The sequence below is a fragment of the Cupressus sempervirens genome, chromosome 10 (genome assembly GCF_028749045.1).
Source record: "Cupressus sempervirens isolate cs-2001-9-10 chromosome 10, ASM2874904v1, whole genome shotgun sequence".
NCBI classification, from domain to species: domain Eukaryota; kingdom Viridiplantae; phylum Streptophyta; class Pinopsida; order Cupressales; family Cupressaceae; genus Cupressus; species Cupressus sempervirens.
The window spans coordinates 33,427,734-33,449,413 of NC_143127.1; the positions used below are offsets into that span (position 1 = coordinate 33,427,734).

At 37.9% G+C, this 21,680-nt stretch overlaps 1 protein-coding gene across 3 annotated transcripts in view; it reads right to left on the reverse strand.

Annotated features, from left to right (window-relative positions):
* Positions 1–486: 486 nt before the first annotated feature.
* Positions 487–21,680, reverse strand: part of LEW3 (UDP-Glycosyltransferase superfamily protein) — a 135,917-nt gene continuing 114,723 nt past the window's right edge. For 2 of the 3 annotated variants that reach the window (XM_089804530.1, XM_089804529.1), the window contains 2 exons: positions 1,207–1,316; positions 487–975 (listed from right to left, as the gene is read on the reverse strand). In XM_089804530.1, the coding sequence (XP_089660656.1) occupies positions 737–975; positions 1,207–1,316 (349 nt within the window). In that variant the 3' untranslated portion in view covers positions 487–736. Of the gene's footprint in view, positions 976–1,206; positions 1,317–1,940; positions 2,019–21,680 lie in introns of all 3 variants that reach the window. The other variant, XR_016356994.1, reaches the window with a different exon arrangement.

Genomic DNA, 21,680 nt, shown 5'->3' on the forward strand with positions numbered 1-21,680 from the left:
GGATCCTGAAACCCAAAGTTTCACAGCAATAAACAACTTAAAAGCATAAAAGTCAGAAAAAACAAGAACAGCCACAAAAGGCCCGAAACCAGGGAAGCAAAGGCCAGGAACAGAGCCTGGCGGGCAGACTAGTGCCCCTTCTTCTCCATTGCCTGCAGGATTTCTGCAGCGTCGCTTTCCTTCTGGATGGCTTCCTCCTCCTGGGTCACGGGGGGGAAATGCTTCTGGTAAAATAATATTGTTAAGAAGACTCATAAAATAGTTTAAAACCTACAGATTAAAAATCTTATATTGTATTGATCAAAATTCATAACAGTGAACACAATCAAAGACGGTTCTTTTTTATTGGCAACCCTCAATTTGCCATAGAACTTGATTATAGGAAATATTTAGTAAAAAATGAATGATGGAAATGTCCATTTTAAGGTACTATGCCGAGCCTCTCTTAAAACCATATTGTACACAAGAGACTCACGCCTAGTGAAATAGTCATAAAAAACTAAAGGAGATGCAATAAATTTACTCTTCGTGATATACAAACTTGAAAAACAGCTTTGGGTCAGATTCTGAATAATCCTATAAACAGATATATCTTGCATTCAAAACCACGAGCATTCTATTTCTGTGAATTGTGTAACTTTACATATAACCTTCAAGCTTTTTGATTCTCAACTGAATTCCCTTTATAGAAGGCTATATTTTTCTATGTTTATTTCTTGAGAAAACAATCCCTGTCTCATAATTCAGTCAACAATAAATGCAATGCAGCCTTGAAATCATGATAAAATCTCTCTTCAGAAAATCTAGATGCACGCCTTCTGGCTGCTGCTGCAATTTTTAAGCGCTCTTTCTCAGGCATTATCATAAGAGAATATATTGCATCAGCAAATTCATCTACACTTTCGGCCAAAAACCCAGTCTTTTGGCCATCTTCTTCTAAAACAATATCCATCTTTGGGCCTGCAGAGTTATGAGCTGGGAGAAGGCAGACACGAGTAATGAGATTGTAAACATGCATAACCTCAAACATTAGAAGAAATCCTAAATCTATTAACTTATAGCCAAAATTACTGCAAGAGATATTAGATCTATTTGCTAACTCCTTTAGATAGATTTCACAATGTGTAATACAAAGCAGTTGTGGACATGAAATGACAGTAAAACTATGATTGCTAGACTATATTAGCATAAAAAGGCCAAGCATACCAACTGGAACCGCACCAGCTGCCATATACTCTACGATACTTATGCCAAAATGTTCATCTGTCATTGAATGAAGCCCAGAGACTGCCATCCCAAGAAGATCCACCAGTTTTCTGTGTGACATACAAATCCATGTCAAGATCTGATAACAGGATCATTCATTTTAGACTGGAGTAGAATTGACTATATAATATAATATAATTATAACTGCTATCACTTCATCTTCTTTTTGTAATAAACCCAGGATCGGGTTTGAGGTGGAGCTAATTCTGTTAATGGCTGGTTTTTGCTGTAACGCACTGAATATTATCAATTCAATAAGAAAGATTTAGACATAATAATCCAGGAGACACCATCTTCAAAAAGAGTAAATGAAAAGACAGAAAGAACAGCAAGTAAAGGGATGAACAAGATAAAATAGAAACAGGTCTAAGTTCCTACATACAGAATATAGAGACCATGAATAAGATTTACAGCCCTCGTCCAGAAAAGATGGATATTTCAACCCACAAATAATCATAGTTTTTGTAAACTGCACTTAGAGACTATCTATGCAACTTAAACATACTTGTTTAATTTTTTCAAGTTTTATGTATAGCCATTAGCCATTATATCCTATAAGAGTATAACATGTTGAAATGCCAAGGTTCATGTCCACTAACAAATATAATGTACCTATATATAGATTTGGTAAAATTACTTTTTCTAAGTTCTTACTGAGGGATAAACCCACGCACCTGTTTATGTCATTGACAAGATATTTCTCAATTGAAAAGGAGCTGTTTGAGTCAGTTTTCCGAAAATGCTACTTGTATCTGGTTCAAAACTCCCTCATCAAAAGGAAATAACATATTAGGTTACTTGCAGCAGACCCAGGTTGCAGAAAACAATGCTAATAAATGGACTACTAGAATCAAGTGTGTGAATACATTCTTTGCAGCGTAAGCAACTTAAAAGAGAGTCTATAGATATATTGCAGAAACTGTTACCATTTTAATATGTCACTTTTAAGCCTAAACTGGAACCCTTCTTCGAGTTCAGAGGAGTAGCCTAAGACCAACCCTAGACTAAAACTATAAACAAAATTTACAAGTACACAAACTAGACAAGATATAAATGGGGGTTTTTGCACAAGTCTAAATTACTAATTAACTTTATTTTCGCCCCAAATGCATGCGCCAGACTGTTGGTAGCCAATTCCTACAGCAGGATTTTTAAATGTTAAAGAAAATAGATTATCGACCATGAACGATAAAACTCAGGTTCCTATTACCTGAAGCAAAGACCAGTATTCAGTGGCAACAAGATTTTAAAGGGAAAACTCAAACAAATGTTTACTAACTGGTTAAACTAAATTCCAGGAGATATACATCAACAAGAAAGAATCAAATAAATGAATATGTGATTTGATGAAATTAACAACTGAACAGCATTATAAAAGCTACAATTTAAAAGCATGGACATTTCCCATACAAAGCCGGACTAAATGTAATCCCATGTCAATTTGCTTGGTGAGAATACAAACACACAATCACAGTTTACAATAACTTCAACTGTATAACAGCCTTTTCAGCATAAGCATGACTTTAACTATCATTGAGAGTTTACATGCCCACAGCACTTATTTATATGCTTACAACAAAAAAACATTTTAAGGATTTAAGAATAAGAATGAAATATCCCAAAAAATACTCCTTCAGAGTTGTCTTAACCTTATTGAAAAAGAGTATGGGGAAAACTACTCTAAGGCAAACAAATTCTCAAATAATGAATAAAATGTCAAAGCCTGTGTCTGCCCCATAGGATAGAGTTCAGAACATATAGAATGCAAGTAGAATGTAACAGTACACCTATGCACAATGTATTCAGAACTCACATATATATTCATTGATCACAGTATTACAATGTATCTCCATAACACAATATTACTATATCAACGTCATCACATAACTATATCTCTTGAAGATAAGTACAATGCCATATATATAGGTGTCGGAGTGTCAACCGTCAGTCAACCGCCAACCCCTCGGCAACAACTAACAAAAAAAAAAGTCATCTCCAGGCGACAAACAACAAAATAGGGAATACAACAATACACGAATAAATTAAGGAGCTAGGGGCCTAGAAAGCATCCCTAATGAAGAAGTCACAAGAGGCGTAGCTGTTGCAAGATGCATCCTCAATTGCAGGAGATCCCTCTCAGCTATCAATTGTCTCTCTTGAGTGGTCTTCACCATAAACACTACCTCTATTATTTTATTATGCTTCTTCTATGTCTCCTCCAGTGCTGCAATAAGAGACGCCTCCACTATTGCCTGCTTAGCCCTCTCAGAAGTGTTCTTGCAACTTGTGCCCTCTGTTGAACTAGCCCATCCTCTAAAATCCAGAATCAGGTGTGTTGGTTCCCAAAACCATAGATTGGAATCCTACGAGTCTTGTCAACTTGATGCTAAAATTCCAACCGGTAAAGACCAACGTGATGGAATTGATTTTGATTCCCCTGCACTTCAGGCTCCACTACACCTAAGTGGGTAGACCTTCACCTTGAACCTTACCACCTGGTTCAAAGTCTTTATAGAGCGAATTTAAGCTTTATGAGTTCTCCGGTTGGCAAGGTCCTCAAACTATATCAAAATGAAATAGAATGTTGAGTGCTTAAAATGGTTGAATGCTGAATGTTGATCAATAATTGATTAGATGCTTGCAAGAGGGAAGATATAGATTTCTCACTTCCACAATAAAAAGACTAGTGCCTCTGCTTATCCGAGCAAAAAAGTCAACTAGAATGAAGATTATTACGTACAAATTTATAAAGTTTTATGCACTTAAACTATAAACAAGTTAATAATCAACATGCGACGGATCAAGTATATATACACAATTCCAAACTAGTCTAACTTGCATTTTGACTCATAAAGTAGGGAGACAAACTAGACATAGATCCAGAAACAATTTAATATTTCACTATATCTATGATGATCAAGTTTAAAATGCCATAAATGACCCTATCCACTTATCTGACATTAAAATTGTTTACGGAATTTTTAAAATGATTATAAAGGACGAATTAACTTAAGTTTAGATCTCCATGCCTTTAAATAAACAAAAAGCAAAAAAGGCTTTTATTTATCATTAAGATATAATAAATAAATTTGTATTACAAAGTCATCTTTCTTACTCATTATCCTTCCATACAAACAGATAGACACAGCCTTCAAAAATAGTTTTCCTTAATCATAATCGATGCTTTGCTTTGTGTGAAAACTTAAACATAGAAGACTCCGTTAGTTACCTGTTTAATGATAATAATCTCTTGCTGAAGACAATCACATCCTCATATTTGATAATTCCTTGACAGCAGTCATATCAGGTTCAACGCTATATACTGGACAACTCAGTCGCATACGATGATTTCTGTTTTAATCTGTAGCTTTCTTCCAATGCCATTTCAATGCTTGATGTGTGATGACTTTTACTTATACGAGCTTCCATATGAAATCTTTGTTTAATCATTGAAGCATTCGAAAGTCTTGTAAAATTCTGATATATTCCCACAATGTATTTCATTAAGATTCTTCTGAATCGAACAATGATTCTGACAGCCACCATTTGAGCACATATGCTAGTTTATCGTTGTAAGCATAGATTGCCAAGCGTTCGTGTTTGACTTGCTGCTTGTTGGAGTTATTGTCTTTTTTAGCAATTTATCACACTTGAAATAAATATGTGATTTAGTAATTCTTTAAATGACAAGGATGATTCTGCCGCCATGGGACTTTGTCGGATCTGGAGAAATGCCCGGTGATTTACAAAATGCACATGAATTGATTTATTCACCTTTGTTGTTAGAACATGCAAATGTATACATTCTTCCCTCTTCTGATGGTGTTAATGCAAATGAATGATGGCCGTTTCAATGCTGGATGACAGTCAGTTATCATATTGCCACATCATCATCATTACAATCCTAAATGTTCATAAGTTCAATATTGAACCACTCTTCCATGTGATGGGTTCTGTTCTTCGACATCATTACTTGAAGTCAATGGAGAATAAGGAACAACACTTGTTTGGTTATTTTCATTTGTTCATATATTTGGTGTGAATGTATATATTCTTGCTGAAGCTGTAATTCTTTTATCATCCTGTATTATCAGTGGTTTAAATAATCATATTCAGCAATATATTTCAGAACTAGATATGTTGATTTCTCCAACAAGGTTCATGATATGGAGTTCTCATATTTTAAGTGATGACAAATGGCACTGTATTTGTCTCTCATTATGTAATATCCTCCCCTGATTTGAACTTTGACTTGTAGAAATTTAACTTAAGGAATATTGTCAAACACTTTGTATGCAAACTCATAAAGCTGATTTCCTCAATAAATTGCTTTCCAATGAGTAGATTTACGAACAACTATGAAGTGACATTAAAATGCATAATACACATCATAACATTTTCACAAACACTTGGCACACATTCAACAGTATATGAAAAATTTGGAAACTCTTTCAATCTGCTGATAAAAGAGTGATTTTTAAATGTAGATGTGCACTTACAGCTGCCTTAAAGGCTGCAACAACTATTCAGACTTGTATTTAACAATTATTATGCAAAGTATCAAAATTTGACAGAAGAAACCTGGAATTAGTTGCCGTAGTATTTTGCAGATGTAGTCGGCAGCCCTCCAAACTTCTAATCAGCCGGAAAAACAAGTAAACTTGATACCAACACTGTTCACACCGTGCTGTAGCAAAATACTGTTCATGCCGACTGTAGCAAAATACTGTTCATGCGGCACTATAGCAATAACTAACTTCAGATCTGCACCTCAAACCCTTGTAAATTTCTTTATGCGAACGCCCCAAATGAAACACAGTGTATTTCCTGAAGTGAAAACACCCTTGATCCTCCTGACTATGTCTTCCAACAGCGAAGAGAATGCTAGCAAAGAGGGATTCCGTCCTCCAAGCCCAATAATCAGATATCCAGCAACATAACATTAATCTTCATCCAAGCATACAAAAAAAAAGCTCTTCCATTTCTTTTATAGTGGTCTCACAAGAGCTCAATACTTCGTTTTCTCAATGTGGGATAAAACATAACTCCCTTTATGTACCTTATGTCTCCAATGTGTTATAAAAATAAAAGGAACTCTTTTAATTTAAATATTTCCCACAAACTATAGTCTATGCATTAATAAAGTTAAATATTTAAATTTAACTTTATAAAATGGCTTTATTAATGCATAACAAATCTTATCAATGATAAATAAGTTTTCCTGTCGATTTTAAACAATTACCATCGACATACCACTGTGACTAAATGTCCGGCCATGTCCAAGATGACTTACTATAAATAGTAAGTATGCCCAAAGTTGCCCCAGAACCCCTTAAAAAGACCTGCAACTGAAACTGTCTAAGCCAAATGGCCTCTAAGCCCCTTTAATGTCCTAGTTAGCCTACGGGACAGTGGGGAAATAGGCTAACGACAACATCATGCTATGAATGCTAGAAAGGGGACATTACAGTCCGCCCTTCCCAAAATTGCTTGTCCTCAAGCAATTTCAGCTCTGGATGCTGCAATATCTGCTCATTTTCCCAAGTAGCATCCTCGACAGGTAGGTTCCTCCACTTCACTAGATACTCCTTGATAGTCCTCCTGCGAAGCACCCTCCCCCTAGAGTCAAGTATGGCCTCGGGAACCAAGATAAGCTTTCCCTCATCATCAAGAGGTGGCAATACTACTGAAGGCACCACATTGTGACCCAATGCCTTCTTAAGGCGTGACACATGGAACACATTATGCACTTTACTGTCTGCAGGCAACTCCAACTCATAAGCTACTTCGCCCACTCTCCTTATTACTTTGAACGGTCCATAGTAGCGTGGTTTCAATTTCTCTGCTCCACTCTTCTTGAGAGAGGACTGTCTATACGGCTGTAACATGAGGTACACCATATCTCCCACCTCAAAAGACCTCTCAACCCTGTGTTGATCAGCATATTGCTTCTGCTGATTTTGCGCTTTTTGCAAATTTTCCTTCAAGGATCGCATAATGTCCTGGCACTCCTGCAAAGTATCCTTGGCCTTAGGCACCTTGCTGTCCCCAAATAACAAATCCAAAAAATTAGGAGCATCATACCCGTACAGTGCCATAAAAGGGGACATTTGAATAGACATATGGAAAGAGGTATTATAGCAGTACTCCCCTAGATGTAGCCACTTCACCCAAGCCTTCTACTCTCCTGCAATATAGTTTCGAAGGTACCCCTCAACCCATTTGTTCACTATCTCTATCTGCCCATCAGTTTGGGGGTGGTAGCTGGTACTCGGAGTGAGCTCTGTTCCACATAACCTGAACAACTCCTGCCAAAAGTGGCTCATAAATCTGTTCTCTGTCACTGACTATGCTCCGTGGTATCCCATGTAGTTTGAATACCTCTCGAAAAAATAGTTCTGCTGTTTGTGCTGCTGAATATGTAGACGAAATTGCAAAGAAATGTGCAAATTTCGTCAATCTGTCTACCGCAACAAAGATACAATCCCGACCCTGTGCCTTGGGGAGGCCTGTGATAAAATCCATGAAAATGCTATCCCACTTCTTCTCTGGTATGGGTAGGGACTGTAGTAAACCACCCGGAAAAGAATGTTCCTGTTTGTTCTGCTGACACACAGGGCATTCCCTCACAAACTGAAGCACCTCTGATTTGAGTCCTTTTCAAGTGAAGCGCTCTCTCACCTGCAGATGTGTCTTAAAGAATCCGGGATGTCCTGCCATCGATGAATCATGAAATGCCCTCAAAATCTTCTGCTTCATAGCAGACCCGGGTACTAAATAAATCCTTTCCTTGTAGATGATCAGATCATTTACGACAGTGTATCGACTATCTTGAATAGCTCCCTCAATAATGCTAGATGCCCAACTATCCTTAGCATATTCTGCCAAGATCATCTCTCTCCAATCATCCATGACTATCCCAACAGCAAGCAAATGAGGCCTTCTAGATAAAGCATCTGCAACAATATTTTTCTTCACTTTGACATAGGCTATGTCGAAATCATAGGCCTGTAATTTACTCACCCATTTCTGATTGTCTGTCATTAAGGTCCTTCTGTCCAAGGAAATGTTTCAAGCTATTATGATCTGTTTTTACTGTGAACCGGCTTCCCACTAAGTACTGCCTGAACTTAGCTAACGCGTGCATGATTGCTAGCATCTCTTTGTCGTAGATGTTGTAGGTTCTCTCCACACCTCATAATTTTCTACTCTCATGTGCGATGGGATGTTTGTCTTGCATGAGAACAGCTCCTATGCCCTCTCCCGAGGCATCACACTGCAGCTCAAAGGGCCTGGTGAAATCTGGAATGGCTAAAACAAGACATGTACTCATCAGCTCCTTAAACCTATCAAAACAATCCTGAGCCCTCTCTGACCACTTGAAACTATCTTTCCGTGTCAAATCTGTAAGTGGTGCTGCTATCTGTGAAAATCCCTTCACAAATCTGCGGTAGAACCCACAAAGCCCGAGAAATCCCTTGAGTTGTGAAGTGTTCCTCGGTGGTGGCCAATCCAAAATGGCCCTGATCTTGTCTGGTTCAACCCGAACACTTCCTGCACTAATAATATGCCCTAGATAGAGCAACTCTGTCATCCCAAACTCACATTTACTCATCTTGGCATATAATGACTCCCTTTCTAGAATGCTGAGCACTGTATCAATATGCTTCAAATGTTCCTCCCAAGTACGGCTGTATATCAGTATATCATCAAAAAATATCAACACAAACTTCCTCAACTGATCTCTGAACACTATTCATACAGGATTGGAAAGTGGCAGGGGCATTTGTCAACCCAAAGGGCATGACTAAGAACTCAAAATGTCCATAGTGGCATCTAAAAGCTGTCTTCTCCACATCCACCTCTCTAACCCGTATCTGATGGTAGCCGGATCTCAAATCAATCTTGGAGAAGTAGCATGCACCATGCAATTCATCAATAAGCTCATCGATGCGCGGGATAGGGTATCGGTTCTTGATTGTCTTCTTGTTTAGCTCCCTATAATCAATGCACATCCTCATTGTACCATCCTTCTTCTTCACCAATACTACTGAAGAAGCGAAAGGACTTTTGCTTGGCCGTATGTGCCCCATGTCAATCAACTCCTTAATTGCCTTTTCTATTTCATCCTTACATCTCTTCGGATGGCGGTAAGGTGTGATGATAACTGGCTTAGCCCCTTCCTCTAATTCAATAACATGCTCGATTCCCCTATCCGGGGGTCTCCCTGGAGGTATCTCACCAAACACCTTAGTATGTTTGGTTATTATTTTTTGTACATCAGGTGGATACTCTTGTTTATGCTGCTCTGTCATCTCAGGCATTACTCTAAACTCTGTTGCCCACTGCACCTAATCGTGTCTAAAGAAACTCTACATCTGCTTGAGTGACACCACTCGAAGTCTCCCATCTGACAAACCTCTGAGCACTATCTTCTTACCATTTGCCTCAAACCTCATTTCCATTTTCTCAAGGTTAAATGTAAACTCTACCAGAGACTTCATCCAGTTCATCCCAAGCACCATATCCTGATCACCAATGTTGACCACAAAGAAATCTCCTATCATGTCATAATCTCCCAAACGAAGCTGCAAGTTGGAGATTTTCTTGGTACATTCAATTTTGAAGCCATCGGCAACCATCACCTTAAATCCCCTATGCTCCTCTGTATGTAGCCCTCTACGTGTCACAAACTTCTCATCAATGAAGTTATGTGTCGCCCCTGTATCAATGAGTGCCACAACTCTCTGTCCATCCAAGCTTCCCCTAACTCTGAAAGTGACGGCCTCCTATATACTTGACAACTGAGCTATCATGCTATCACCGCATGCTTCCTCCTGTGAAGAACTATCATCATCTCCATCTGATTCGGATGACTGCTCTGAATCTCCATCTACTGACTCTTCGGCTGAAAAGTACTCCATCTGCTTAGCTTTTGCTTTCAATGGACACTTATGTGACAAATCCCAAGGCTCCCTGCAATGAAAACAAAGCTTCTTCTTCCTGAGATCATTAAGTGTCTCATTGTCCAACCTCTTACTTTCCTCCTTAGCTGGTTGAACCTCTTTATGAAAAGGTTTCCTGTCCTTATCTTTCCTTGAAGGGAAACTCTTTGCTTGGAATTTATTTTTTGAAGATGAAGAGGAATCCATGTCACGAGCTTTCTTAATGGCTTCCTGCAAAGTGGGAGGGTTGAGAGCTTTAATCCACCCTCTCAACGGATCAGCTAACCCATCCATAAATAGAACTAGTATCCTCCGTTCAGATACATCTGTTACTAACACTGCAAGTTTCTGAAACTCTGAAATGTATGTTTCCAATGATCCCCACTGTTTAAGCTGAGCTAACTCCTTGAAATGGAGTTCTGGATCCTTCCTATCAAAACGTTCAATCAGCCTCTCTGTAAACTCCACATATGAGGTAATGTGTGCATGTCCCATAGTAAACATACCATGATGCCACCACTCGTGTGCTAACCCATCCAGATGAATTGCTGCGTACTTAATAGCTTCTTCCTCGGGCATAGGGTTCAATTGAAAGTATGTGTCAAGCTTTTGAACCCAAGCTCTTGCTATAGACTTTCCTGAGCCATCATAATATGGTAACTCAAGTCTCCCTACTTTCTTCCGTAGCTCATAGCTCTAGTTCCTGTCATGTCCACGTGGCATATGTTTCATCCACACATCCATATACTCCCTAAAGGTAATTGCAGCAGTAAAATCTGGCCCTCCGGCTTCCCAATCTCTCCTCAACTGGTCCTGTATATCAGTAATCTGGGGCTCTGGTACGAGCTACTCTAGAGCTCTAGGAGGAAATGTAGGAATCATGGGCCTTGAACTCACTGTCCTAGCTCGCTGGGGTGCATGACCGAAATTGTTCCCAACTTGTTCATCTCCATTATGTGTCCCATCCTGATCATTTCCATTCTGATTGTTACCATTCTGATTATTTCCTCCACCCATGTTAGCATTCAACCCCATTTGACGAGCCATCATCTGCATCATAAGATCCAATCTCTGATTCTGTTCCTGTGCCCCTTTGTTCTGCTACTCGCTAACCCTGTACCAAGGTCTCTAATAACTGTAAGAATCTTTCCTCTCCAAGCTCTAGACCGGCATTCCCGCCTCCACCTAATCTTGTATTCCTGTCATCTCGGTCACCCATATTGCTGTCTTGATCAAAGAATACCTCCACTGTGTCTGTATGACTGGATTCTATACCCCCCTGTACGGATGAACTAGACTGTTTGCTTTGCAGGTCTGAATTCCTACTTTGTCTTGCTCTGGTATTGCGGAAATTATAAGGCCCCTGTGGCATGCTCAAACATAAATGCTCTGATTTTAGTGTTTTGACATTTCATCAAACACTTTCCCCTCTATCCGCCAGTTCCAAATTTCCTATGAGACCTCCACAGGATGGCAGGACTTATAGCTCTGATACCACTATAATATCCTCTCCGATTTGAACTTTGACTTGTAGAAATTTAACTTAAGGAATATTGTCAAACACTTTGTATGCAAACTCATAAAGCTGATTTCCTCAATAAATTGCTTTCCAATGAGTAGATTTACGAACAACTATGAAGTGACATTAAAATGCATAATACACATCGTAACATTTTCACAAACACTTGGCACACATTCAACAGTATATGAAAAATCTGGAAACTCTTTCAATCTGCTGATAAAAGAGTGATTTTTAAATGTAGATGTGCACTTACAGCTGCCTTAAAGGCTGCAACAACTATTCAGACTTGTATTCAACAATTATTATGCAAAGTATCAAAATTTGACAAAAGAAACCTGGAATTAGTTGCCGTAGTATTTTGCAGATGTAGTCAGCAGCCCTCCAAACTTCTAATCAGCCGGAAAAACAAGTAAACTTGATACCAACACTGTTCACACTGTGCTGTAGCAAAATACTGTTCATGCTGACTGTAGCAAAATACTGTTCATGCGGCACTATAGCAATAACTAACTTCAGATCTGCACCTCAAACCCTTGTAAATTTCTTTATGCGAACACCCCAAATGAAACCCAGTGTATTTCCTGAAGTGAAAACACCCTTGATCCTCCTGACTGTGTCTTCCAACAGCGAAGAGAATGCTAGCAAAGAGGGATTCCGTCCTCCAAGCCCAATAATCAGATATCCAGCAACATAACATTAATCTTCATCCAAGCATACAAAAAAAAAGCTCTTCCATTTCTTTTATAGTGTTCTCACAAGAGCTCAATCCTTCGTTTTCTCAATGTGGGATAAAACATAACTCCCTTTATGTACCTTATGTCTCCAATGTGTTATAAAAATAAAGGGAACTCTTTTAATTTAAATATTTCCCACAAACTATAGTCTATGCATTAATAAAGTTAAATATTTAAATTTAACTTTATAAAATGGCTTTCTTAATGCATAACAAATCTTATCAATGATAAATAAGTTTTCCTGTCGATTTTAAACAATTACCATCGACATACCACTGTGACTGAATATCCGGCCATGTCCAAGATGACTTACTATAAATAGTAAGTATGCCCAAAGTTGCCCCAGAACCCCTCAAAAAGACCTGCAACTGAAACTGTCTAGGCCAAATGGCCTCTAAGCCCCTTTAATGTCCTAGTTAGCCTACGGGACTGTGGGGAAATAGGCTAACGACAACATCATGCTATGAATGCTAGAAAGGGGACATTACACATTATACCTGTATTAAACTTGATGGCATACCTTATTGAAGTGCAACAATCTTTTGGGAAGACATTATATTTAAATTTATGGTATTGCTGTATGGTACCATCTAAAATAGTATCCAATCTGATGTGCATGGCATGGTTCCTCTTCTCTGTATTTTATTGCTGCATAATGTTTGTGTTAAATTGAATATGCTAATTTTTACTATCTTTGCTAATTATGCTGCCCTCATTCAGATTATAGGTATCACTGTATGTGCCTTACACGGTGATTCTCAGTGATATCTATACGACTCAATACCATTACCAACAATAGAAAAAAGACTCTTCTTGGACTTGCCTTACAAGAACACACTATATCCATTTATTATGAGAGATGCAGGGGTATACTGAAGCATCTTCAGATCCTTGGCACTGCATTGCAACATTTTTGCTCAAATGGAGGCCCTAAAATTAGGGCTCCATCAGGGTAAGCAACTATTCCCTAGCTGCAATATCTACCACCTGCTCAGCCTAAACCCTACTGCTGAATGTTGGGACCTCCTTGTTGGCATAACTGATGCAAATTGTATTGCAGAGATGTTAGTGTGCATGTTTTATGGTCAATTGATCAGTTATTGTACTGTCATTGATCTAAACTTGAAGGTTTTCTATTAATTATTTACCGGAAAGCATAGTTCTAGACTGTGTAGATTATAAATCAAGTGTGTGGTTGATTTGTGTGTTGAGTTGGAGTGCGTAGTTGATATGGGAGACTCTGAGATGTTTCTAGATGTCGTATGTGCTCAAAGCTTTCTCCTCAAATATACGTGCTCAAAGCTTGCCTATGTGATAGCCTATAATTTGCCAAACACCAATTAGAACAAGGGCATAAAACTTCAAACAAAAGCAAGAGGCTTGCAAATGTGTTTGAATCCCTAGTAGAATTGCCAAAATTTGTTGGGTAGATATTTTGCAACCAACGGTTTTGTTAAAATCCAATTGCAAAATAGGTAGACCAGCTACAACGTATGAGACAAAGCCTCTCTGACCTTTTAAGCGAAGGCTCCCCCTTCTCACCATTTCTTGGATCAGCTCAAGGTAAGTAAGAAGTGTAGTTAGAGATTTCATCTTGCCCATTACTTGCTCCATAGGTAAGTGGATTCTTTCCTGAAAGATCAAAGGAAATAATATTAGTAACACCCCTTTCAAAATCTCTCAACGTCTTGCTTACCTTAAGTTGATCCAAGGAACGGTGAGAAGGGGGAGCCTTCCCTTTAAGGTAGGAGAGACTCTGTCTCATATGTTGTGGCTAGTCTACCTATTTTCCAAATGGATTTTAACAAAACTGTCGGTTGCAAAATGTCCACCCAAAATAACCAATTGCAATAATGTTTAACCAATAACCATAGAAGGATTATCGCTAAATCAATTCAATCTGACAAAAGCTACAACATTAACACTCTCTCTTAGCTAGGGAGGATTGTTATAGAACAAATTATGCTCTCAAACATATATAGAGATATCATCTCAACATGATATTCTTGGAAATGGTTTATTAAGGATATCAAATCATACCCACCAAATTGTATGTTATCTTTCTATGTCATCAAAAGTATGATTCAACAAGGAATATCAACCTTATGCTATTCATCAAACTTATATTTTCTTGGTATGTGCACTCACATCAAGTCCATGATCATATGGTGTAAACATCATGCCTTATCCTAGTGGAATATGTGTTATCTGAACTCCAAAACAACTGAATGTACTTAATCAGAATAACAAATAAGCTATCATAATCTCTGGGACAACAACTTAATGTAGTCCATCATGATAGCAAGTCAAGTCATTGTTAAGATCATCACCTTACAATAGAGACCATAAACAAACATTGATGAAAGATCGTCACCTCTCATGATGTTTTCCAACAAAATCATGTAGTAACTCACATGATATCCACCATTAGCCATGCCAGAGGGTGGATCCACCATAGCGGCTCCTAGAGGGTGGAACAAGGGCTTTCACCTCAAACTTCTCTATCACAAAGAAGAATGTATTACAAGGAATTTCACGTTGAACTTCTCCCTCTTAATTTGTTGACTTTTTCTTTGCAAGGTTGATTCCGATGAAATGTCAGACTTCCTTTGAATCTAATATCAACCTTCTGACCTCCTTGTATAAGGTTGCCTCTAATGAAGTGTCAAACTCCCTCTTTATATAGAACGATACTCATAATCTCAATCATCAAAGATATTCACTTCAAGAGCCTCACTTTATTCAGCATGATCATCGGATCACTAATGAATTCCAGATCACAACTTCTTTGGAGCTACTGTCATGAGATTAAGTTTGCACAATATTGGATAGCATGTATAAAGTATCAAGCTTTTTTTGCTACACGAACACTCCCAAACATGAAGGAAAATATCAAGGCAAATAACTCTTATAGTAAATATGGAAATACAATTAAGAGAAAGAATACAGTGAGTAGATAAAAGTAATATTTAAAGCTAATGAATACTTATCTATGCATCCTTGATACAAGTTGCTTTAACAAAGGCCCATATGCATCAAATCAAAGGATGACTCACATTTGAAACTCTAATGATGTCCCTCCCCTGACATCTCCTCTCTAAAGATGGTGCAAGTGGGAATGGAACATTCATTATTGTTCCCCTACCCACAATGTACGATTCCCACTCTTATATCATTTGAACAATTCTACATCATATCAAAGATGGAAAACTTCTTTCTGGAACCTCGAAATTCATTAAAGTCAAACAATAATAAAGCTGATGTTTTTCTACGGCCAAGGATCACAACTCCAGAAGGACATAATTCTTACCAAATGAGCCCAACTGATTTAGCCCAAGTAATTCAACCCTCACAACTCTACAATGGCTACATTCAAGAATAATGTGGCCTTCTTATTGGTGATCTTAAAGATTGTGATGAACTGTCAAGAAAATGCCTTGCAAGAAATTATGAAGCACATAGATAGCAACCTAATCCCTTCCTCCCAAATTCTTTGCACCATTGTCCTTAGAAGTAGCACAAGGTTTGAAAAGAAAATCGCAACACTAGTAACATCACAAGGAATGTCCATGCCCATGGACATGGATGTGGATGCTCTTGTGAGTTGAGAAGACAAAGTAGGTGTTCTTAATAAAAATGGACATCAAAACACAAGGCTAGTCCTTCACTATCTAAAATATATAATGAGGTCATGGGATTGCTCAAGATATTACTTACTCCACACAATACTATCACTATTTTCTTTCACTTAAAAGAACTCATCATAACCAGCCCGAATTTGGTATCATGATACTGAATTATCATACAGAATATCACATAACCATGTGTTGGGAGGATGTTAGCAAGAAAACTAATGTTGTGGTCTCCCCTATTAGACTTCCTTTATATTTAGGGGCAATTAACCAAATCATTACAAATCTCAATTCCTAATCTCACTTTCAATTTGTATATTAACGATGATAGATCTGCAATACAAATATAATTCTCTGTTTACAATTTTCCCATACACATAGATTATCTTCTTCTTCGTCATTTTAAACATGGATGGTCATTAAGTTCAAGATCTTGCACAATCTTTAGAGTTGATCTGTGTTCCCTTTATCTATCATTAATATTACTATTTATACCAAATTACTAAGGCTAATATGTATGAGGTTGATACCGTTAAGATTCTTTGAATTGAATACTGATAATTCTCTTTAACAAACTGTTGATATAACTTTTAACGTATTACCCTTTTCTTATCGATGGTCTATGTTGCATCTCATCAAAGATGACACTTCATAATGATTTTACACGTTGAATATTCAAATGCTTTGAGTGAAAGATCATTGTGGAGTTATAATATGAAGAGATCATTGTAGGATGACTTGCTTGGGAAGCCATGTTTCTTCCAAACGGTACTGTAGACTTTGATGGTTATGGCAAATTCCACATACAGAAGGACATAATGTGAATTTTATTGGGAGCAACCAATATCTGGGAGTAATTTCGGCTAGTATAACACCAAAGAAACATCTCTTATTCCATTCCTACCCACACAAATTCACTAAGTTGATCACAAAACTTCATACTAATATCTTTTGTACTCAATGCACATAGAAAAATGATGAAAAGATCATCACATCAATGCTCTCGTGAATGCCCAAAATAGGCCCTGATGGTAATACCTAAATCTTCTTGACCAATTCTTCCTTCCTGAGATTATTCCTTTATGTCTGATATGACAAATGAATTTACTATTATGATAGGTTCTTTTAGCATCTTCGATTATCATACTTAATACTTGCGATAGATACACTGAGTCTAGAATCCTCCCTAAGTAACAGGTTGCATTGTTACATATGTTTGAATCGGTTCACCTCCTGATCTGCCAATCCATGATGAGACCCATAAACTCCAACATTAATATTAGAACAGCCCACATTACAAAATCCCAAGATATTTAGTCAACATTCTAATTTCCCCAAAATAATTGAGTGTTGGGAAGAAAATATTAATCAAGCCAAATTTAAATAATAATTGATATTAGCTAACTTCAGAAAACCAAAATGAAACAGGCCCCACGCAAATATGCCTTCCAAGATCTTAACGTCTTCCCAAATGACGAGTGTGGAAGCACCAGTACTATCTTCTCCATTTGACCTCTTCCGATTTTGGATGGTTGCACAATAGTTTATTGCATATATTTGGCTTTGATCTGTGCTTCAACACCGAACAATGTATATGTTTGCATTACAGTGCATGGAGGCTGGCTTGGTGGGCCATTGGAGCTCACTTGATTTTTAACGCAACGAGAATCCAAGGATACCCCTACTAGAGGTAATCTGGATCCCTACAAATAGCCACACAGCGGAAACACAACAACAATGCAAGATCTGATACCAATTCACAAGACTTAATTCATAAAATAATTGTTTACATGCAATATGCCCAATAGTAAGGCCTTACAGGTTAGGGCCAAATACAAAAGCAATTACAAAAATAGTTTTGCAAGATCCAACCAGTGTTACCCTGGCGCGGGGGTTCGGTGTTGCGGAGGGACGTCAAGACGAGTTTCGGGTGCAGGAAAAAAATGGCCTCAATTTGGGGACGGCGAGGGTGTGGCGGCGAGGGAGCGGAGGGGGGGTGGGTGGGGGAGTGGGGGGAGGCGGTTGCATAGTATATATATAATATATATGACTGAAAATGCTAATTATGAAATGATACTTCAATATATTATATAACATTAACATACCAAATATAGTTGAATACAATGAATAGAGAAAATTGAAATGCGATTCACAAACCATAAGTTCAAACTTGAAACTTGAAACTTCATAACCATTACTAATGACCATTTAACAAATTAACTTAGTTCAAGATGCAAGATTCAAAATTCATTGTTCAAATATGATTCTATGAATATCATATATCATAAAGATGCTCATGATGATAATGAGTCAAATAGCATGAAACAGTGAAATAATAATAATGTATCATAGCCATATCAAAGTGAGTACAATCAACAAAATGAAAAAATGTCAATAATGAGAATGGAATCATTTCAAGTGTTCTCTAATCATCCCCTATACCGAAGTCCTCATCACTGGAACTACTAGACTCCTTGTGAGTAAGATCCTGATCCTTTAAAGAAACACCAACTAGCCCTACATTGGCTTCTACTACATCGTCATCCTCATCAATATGAGTTGGATCCTCTGGCTTCACATCCCATCATGTTGCAGGGCTCTCCTTGTACTCATGTGTCTTGCGATCTTTGAGCCGCAAGTAACACAGCAACCAAATTCTCTGCTCTCTTAGAGGTAAGTCTGTTCCTCTTAACAGAGTGAATGAAGCTATAGGTGGACCAATTCCTCTCTGCAACTGAGGAGCTAGACACCTAAGATAACAAAGTTGAAAGTTACAACTTACAAGTTACGAACAAATGTTCATACAATTTGTAACAAATGATAAATGGTAAATCAATGATTAATAATTATTGAATCAATGAATCATAAATTAAAATCAATAAAGTAGAACTCATTAAGTTAAGATTATAAAGGGCTGGAATTAGTAATTAGTATTACAAACCTAAGAAAGCAGTCGGATGGCTAGTGAGGTGATCTTTGACTTCTGTGACCCATGACATTTCCACCACAAAATGGGATTCTTTTGTGCCATGGTTTTGAGATCCACCTTTGCAATATCCGAGTATCCTACAAGTTACAAGTTTTAAAGTTTACAACATAATATTAAAATAACTTAAATAAAGTTATAACTTATAAGTAACAATTAATTATTAAAACAACTTATAATTATAAAGAGTTTAGAGCACTGAATCAAGATTTAAGGATTACCTGAAAGACTAGCAAATTTAGACCACTCAGTGTAAATCTCACTAGTAGTCTCAATATCGTACATTTTGGCAATGGATCGAAAGAACCCATTCTTCACCTCATCATCCCGAAGTGGCGTGACTCTACCAGGCCTAGGTATGTACCACTTCGGGTTCAATGCATAGGCAGCCATGTGCAAAGGAGTGTTCAACTTCTCCCACCTGTAGTGAATGATAGGCTCAATGTGCTCCGTATAGAATGCTAGAGTGGGGTCTCTCTCACGCACATTAGCCCTCATCTGCCCAAGCATGGAATCAATGCATTCATAAACCTCTCCAAGGCTAGGTGAATCTGCATCTCCATATCTGATCACCTGAAACACTGGAGTAATGATGGAGACTATGTATTTTGTGTCACTCCAAAACTAATCACTCTTCACTGTCTCCTTTACTCTCTTCCCCTGCTCTATTCTAGACTCAAGCCATCGATTCCATTCTTGTGTCATAACCATGAGTTGCAGTGGCTCTTGCAACTCAATCATTCTCTCCAAGAGAATATAATATGATGCATACTTGGTCTCAACTAGTTTTAGGAATTCCTTCTTTGCAAAGCTCCTGAAAAGTGCATGTAATGAATGGTGATTGCAGATAAACATCTGCACCTCTCTCCACCTTTCTAATCCACTCTATTTTCCCCATGTCTTTGAGTGCATTGTTCATGGCATGTACACAACATGGAGTCCACCAAATATGCCTATAGGCTGCCTCAACAAGCCTCCCCGCAACTTTGCACACATGTGCTGCATTTGTCACAACTTGGACCACATTTTGTGGCCCAACCTCCTCAATGGCTTCCCTAAGCACATGAAACTAAAAATCAGCATCTTTACGATGCCCTGAACAATCAACTGCCTTCAAAAAGTATGGGCCCTCAGTGCATGTAACCATAATGTTGCTGAGTGGACGATGGCTAATGTCCATCCACCCATCCATGATAATGTTGCAGCCTGAATCCATCCAACATGCTTTCATCTGCTCCATCAAGATCCCAACCTTGTCATAGGCTCTATCCAACACTGTGGTCCTCAACTTGTTGTCACCTGGTGGCACATATGATGGCTCTCCCTCGTTCACTGCCATGGACATCATCCTCACAAAATAGGGAGATCGAGCCACATGTGTAGAGATACCATTGGCAAAGAAGAAATCACCAATAGCATCATCTAACCGGTCCCTTGCATGCATGTTAAATAAATGAGCAATGGGGTTACTACCACTACGACTTGTAATTGCTTTCCGTTTCCCCTACTACTATCCCCTGCTAAACTGTGTGTAGGTGAGGAAAATGATGGTGTAGGTACAGAGTCCCTGCTCTCTGATGCAAGATAGGAGTAGATGTATTTCGCTGCCCCTGTAACTGTTGTATATTATGTACATGTTGCCTAGCAAACAACGATCTAGGCACTGGAACATCACTATCATCAAGAATGCCCCATATTTTGTTCACTTCAATTTTGTATTTGACATTCTCAGGATTTGACAAGAATATGCATGGGTTCACGCCATAGCTACTCCAAAAAAGCTGTGAATTAACCCTTGTAATGCTGCCAAACCATTTTGTGCCACATATATTGCACTTCCATTTACGTGTGCCACCACCTGAAGGTGTAGGGCATGTAAATTTCATAGCAAACTGTTTTAGAGGGGACTTTGGATCATAATTACCTCTAGCATACTTTGTCAAACTCTCTGAAGGGCAATCAATAGAAGGCACCCTTGGTGCAACATAAGGAGGCTCTTCCTCAGGCTCAGATTGATGACCTACATCAGCCCCATGATCACTTCCTTCGGGCTCAAGCTCAGGCTCATAATCAGATGCACTTATCTCATTAATTTCTATGTCTTCTGCACTTTGGCCGGATCTAAATGTCATTCATAAAACTGTATTTCACAAAATGAAAATAAAATTATAAAAATGATCATGATACATTTCAGCCCAAGTAAAAATAAGTTATACAAACTACTTTCAGCCTACTTGAAACTTAAAACTTTACTATTTAATTTTAGCATTTACTATATAAAAATATTTTAAAAGGAAGCTAAATAATAAATACTAAATACATTTCAACATATGCCATATTGCCATATTTTTATTTTAAGAACAATGAAGAAAATTAAAAATTAATATAGATAATAAAAATCATAGAACTATCAACTATCAACAAGATTCAAGAATGAAACATTCAAAAATTTAAGTTGAAACTTGAAAGTAAAACTAAATACTAAATTTAAAAACTATAAATTGATTTCTAAAACCAAAAAAAGTTGTAAAATTAAAAAAACCTACTTGAACTTGAGGAGACACTTGCCAAATCAAATCTTCTTGCTCCTCTTGA